This window comes from Phaethon lepturus, unplaced genomic scaffold (genome assembly GCF_000687285.1).
Source record: "Phaethon lepturus isolate BGI_N335 unplaced genomic scaffold, ASM68728v1 scaffold47997, whole genome shotgun sequence".
Taxonomy (NCBI): domain Eukaryota; kingdom Metazoa; phylum Chordata; class Aves; order Phaethontiformes; family Phaethontidae; genus Phaethon; species Phaethon lepturus.
Window position 1 is genome coordinate 25,046 of NW_010550692.1, and position 3,177 is coordinate 28,222.

The 3,177-nt window shown below is 57.1% G+C and overlaps 1 protein-coding gene across 1 annotated transcript in view; it reads left to right on the forward strand.

Annotated features, from left to right (window-relative positions):
• Nucleotides 1–2,876, forward strand: part of SPATS2 (spermatogenesis associated, serine-rich 2) — a gene marked incomplete at its 3' end in the record, with an annotated part of 20,467 nt that extends 17,591 nt beyond the window's left edge. Inside the window, exons 8-11 of the mRNA XM_010290624.1 lie at nucleotides 330–388; nucleotides 1,038–1,147; nucleotides 2,574–2,671; nucleotides 2,785–2,876. Of these exons, the coding sequence (XP_010288926.1) occupies nucleotides 330–388; nucleotides 1,038–1,147; nucleotides 2,574–2,671; nucleotides 2,785–2,876 (359 nt within the window). The remainder of the gene's footprint in view (nucleotides 1–329; nucleotides 389–1,037; nucleotides 1,148–2,573; nucleotides 2,672–2,784) is intronic.
• Nucleotides 2,877–3,177: the final 301 nt, after the last annotated feature.

The following is a 3,177-nucleotide window of genomic DNA, read 5'->3' on the forward strand; positions in this document are numbered from 1 at the left end:
TGCCAAGGTGGCTCCGACTTTTATCAGAGTAAGGTGACCGCGCACACAGCGGGTTGCCGGGAGCGCTGCGCCGCGCTCTGCGCTGACCCAAGCCCGGCCAAGTTTGACGCCAGCGAATCCTGCACACAACTCCTCAGCTTCCAGAACAAAAGCCGGGGCCCGGTGCGTGGCGCGGCGCGCTCCTGCCGCCATCTGCCGGTCTCGCCTCGCTGGCCGGCACGCCTGGAAACCCTCCCGCCGCTGTTCGTGCAGCAGGATTTCCTTGTCCTCTTTGTTTAATACTAAATCTCTTCCCTTTTTCTGTATATTTTATTTTTTTTTCCCCCCAGCCTGATGGATCGCGAGGTGGCGTTGCTGGCGGAAATGGACAAAGTGAAAGCAGAAGCAAGTAAGACTCTGTCTTTCTACCAACAAGTGCCCACCTGAAGAGCTGCTGGTGTTCCTGCACTCTTCAGACAGCCCCCCTCGAAGCAGATTTCTGTGATTTACCTCCTGTTCGCATTGTTCCTAAATACGTGGCTCTGTGCCCAGACAAAACTTGCCCTGAGCCTTGAGCCAGCCATATATACGGCGACTAGATTGCGTTCGCTGCCCGGTGCGGCTGACGCAAACCATCCTCTCCGCGGGATGAAAACGGCGCTCCTCCATGGGAGGCCATTCCCGAAAATCTCAGCATTCCTGGTGCGGGTGGGAGGTGATCCATGGGGACACCCACACCAGCAGCACTGAGCCCCACTGCCGGGGGGGGCGAGGAAGCGGTCGGCCTGGGGAGAGCAGCAAAACGTCTGCCAAAGCCGCGTGTCGCGCCGCTCGTCGAGTCAGCTTCCAGCTCAGGTTCGGTCTGTGTCTGGAGACGTAAATCGCCGCGGGAGGCAGCGGCCGGGGCTGCTGCGCAGCTGGCACAGCGCTGTCCGGGGGGACTCGCGGCAACCTGGCGCTTACCAATAAGGTGCTGCGCGCCGGGGCTGGGCGCTTTAACTCTGGGTAGGCTGGTTCGGTGTCGACGCTGCCTAAGCTGTGGTCTGGGTTTTTTTCAGTGGAAATTCTGGTCAGCCGCCAGAAGAAGGCAGAAGCCCTGAAGAAGATGACTGACGTGGCAGTGCGAATGTCGGAGGAGCAGCTGGTCGAGCTCAGAGCTGACATAAAGGTGAGCTTTTCACTCCGCTGCTGTCTAATCCACCCTAGTCCTAATCTCACCCAAGGGTGGCGTTGCAGGAATCACGCAGCCGCCACCTAGTCCGTGGTAGGAATTACGCGGTGACACCTCAACAGGGCCTGGCCCTGGGTTCCTGCTCGAAGAAGAAGAGTCACCAATCTGCCGAGTAAATAAGTGGTTTATTTATCCAACATGCAGAGCAGCTCGAGCTGGTGCCTCCGAGGAGGGATCCCCACCCCAGAGCGTGCACCCCAGTTACACCCATACCACCCAGCACCTGACCCCAAATGCAATCCCTTAATTCTTCGGCGGTCACTTGATTACTTACTGGTTTTCTAGGTCGCGGGGCTGGCCGCCTTCTGAAGTTACCTCATTGGAGTTGTTTCCCTGGTCCTTATCCTCTTAATTCCGCTTGTATCCACTGGATTCAGCGAGTTCTGTGTTTGCAGCATTAGTTTTATCAGAAAGTTTATTCTCGGGCAGCTCTTGCGACCTGAGGCTTCAGCTACTTTAGCTTCTAGCGCAAAGCAAAGCTATTAATCCTAACAGTTCTCAACAGTGGCTTTGTTGTAACCTTCTGAGTTTCCAAAGCTTCCGAATGCAGTTTCGTGTTGCGTGCAAGCTTTCCCTTGCGCCCATGGTTCTAAAATTCACTGCCAGTGCTCTGTACATGCAGCCACGCAGCGGGATACCGGACACCTTACTTGAAAATACTTGGTTTGTAAAATACTGACTTCAGCCAACAACTGATCATCCAGACATTAACCCCGGTGCCTGCAGCCCGACTTTCAGCCATCGTGAGCTGGCAGAGAGCAGGGAACGCGGCAAGGCTGCGTCTTTGCGCTCAGAGCAGCTGTGAAAACCTCCCGCGGGCGCAGGCTGACCTCTGCCTTTTCCCCCCAAATGGGGAGAGCCTGCCCGCTGCGCGTGACTGACTTCTATAGTCCGTAAAACGCTTCTGCGCTCCAGCACGCCGACGCCTGCCGCAAGAGGTCAGTGCGAAGTTGCATCAATTAAACTCCGGTTTGAAAACTTAAAACTGCTCACCGCCTGTAGCAGGATTAGTGCAGCCGAGAAACCTGGTGCCCCCGTGAGCGCCCGGAGACCGGGGCTGTGCTGGTTGCACAGACCAGAGACGGGCAGAGCGGGGCCGCTGCCGGATTGAGTTAACCTGTGGCTTGGCTGCTGGGGCCTGGGGAAGGCTGTTTGTGTGTGGGTGGAAACGATGCTGAGAAAAAAATCTGCTTTTCCATTTCTGTGAGTCGTTGCAGCCATCTGCCTTCTCGCCAAGTTTTTTTTTTCAAGCAGCACCCAACTCCGATACCCGTTCCTGGGCCGAAACGGGAGGCTTTCACCTCCATTTTCTGTTCCTGTGCACAGACTGAATTAACGTGCACGTTTTGCCTTTTCTGTGAAGCACTTTGTGAGCGAACGGAAGTACGACGAGGACCTGGGCAGGGTGGCGCGGTTCACGTGCGACCTCGACGCGCTGAAGAAGAGCATCGCCGCGTTCGGGCAAGGTGAGCTGGACGGCTGTCAGGGAGGAGGCTTTCACCTCCATTTTCTGTTCCTGTGCACAGACTGAATTAACGTGCACGTTTTGCCTTTTCTGTGAAGCACTTTGTGAGCGAACGGAAGTACGACGAGGACCTGGGCAGGGTGGCGCGGTTCACGTGCGACCTCGACGCGCTGAAGAAGAGCATCGCCGCGTTCGGGCAAGGTGAGCTGGACGGCTGTCAGGGAGGAGCCGACGGCGGGACTGGGAGCGTTCTGCTTCGGGCATCCGTTCCCTTTATGGCTGAGCACTGGTCCCAGTTAGCCGAGCCTTTGTACCGGTCACACGAGCAAAGCTGTGTCCTGCCAGAAAAAGCTCTGTTGTCCCCTTGAGCCTTTGGCTCTGGCCGTGAGCCGGCTCCACGCCGCCCGTGCTGTAGCTGGCGGGGCCCAGGCACCGGAGGGCTGAGCGGTCTGGGTCCCGGCTGCAGAACAGACAGTTTGGGGTATTTCTCTTCCAGTTTCCC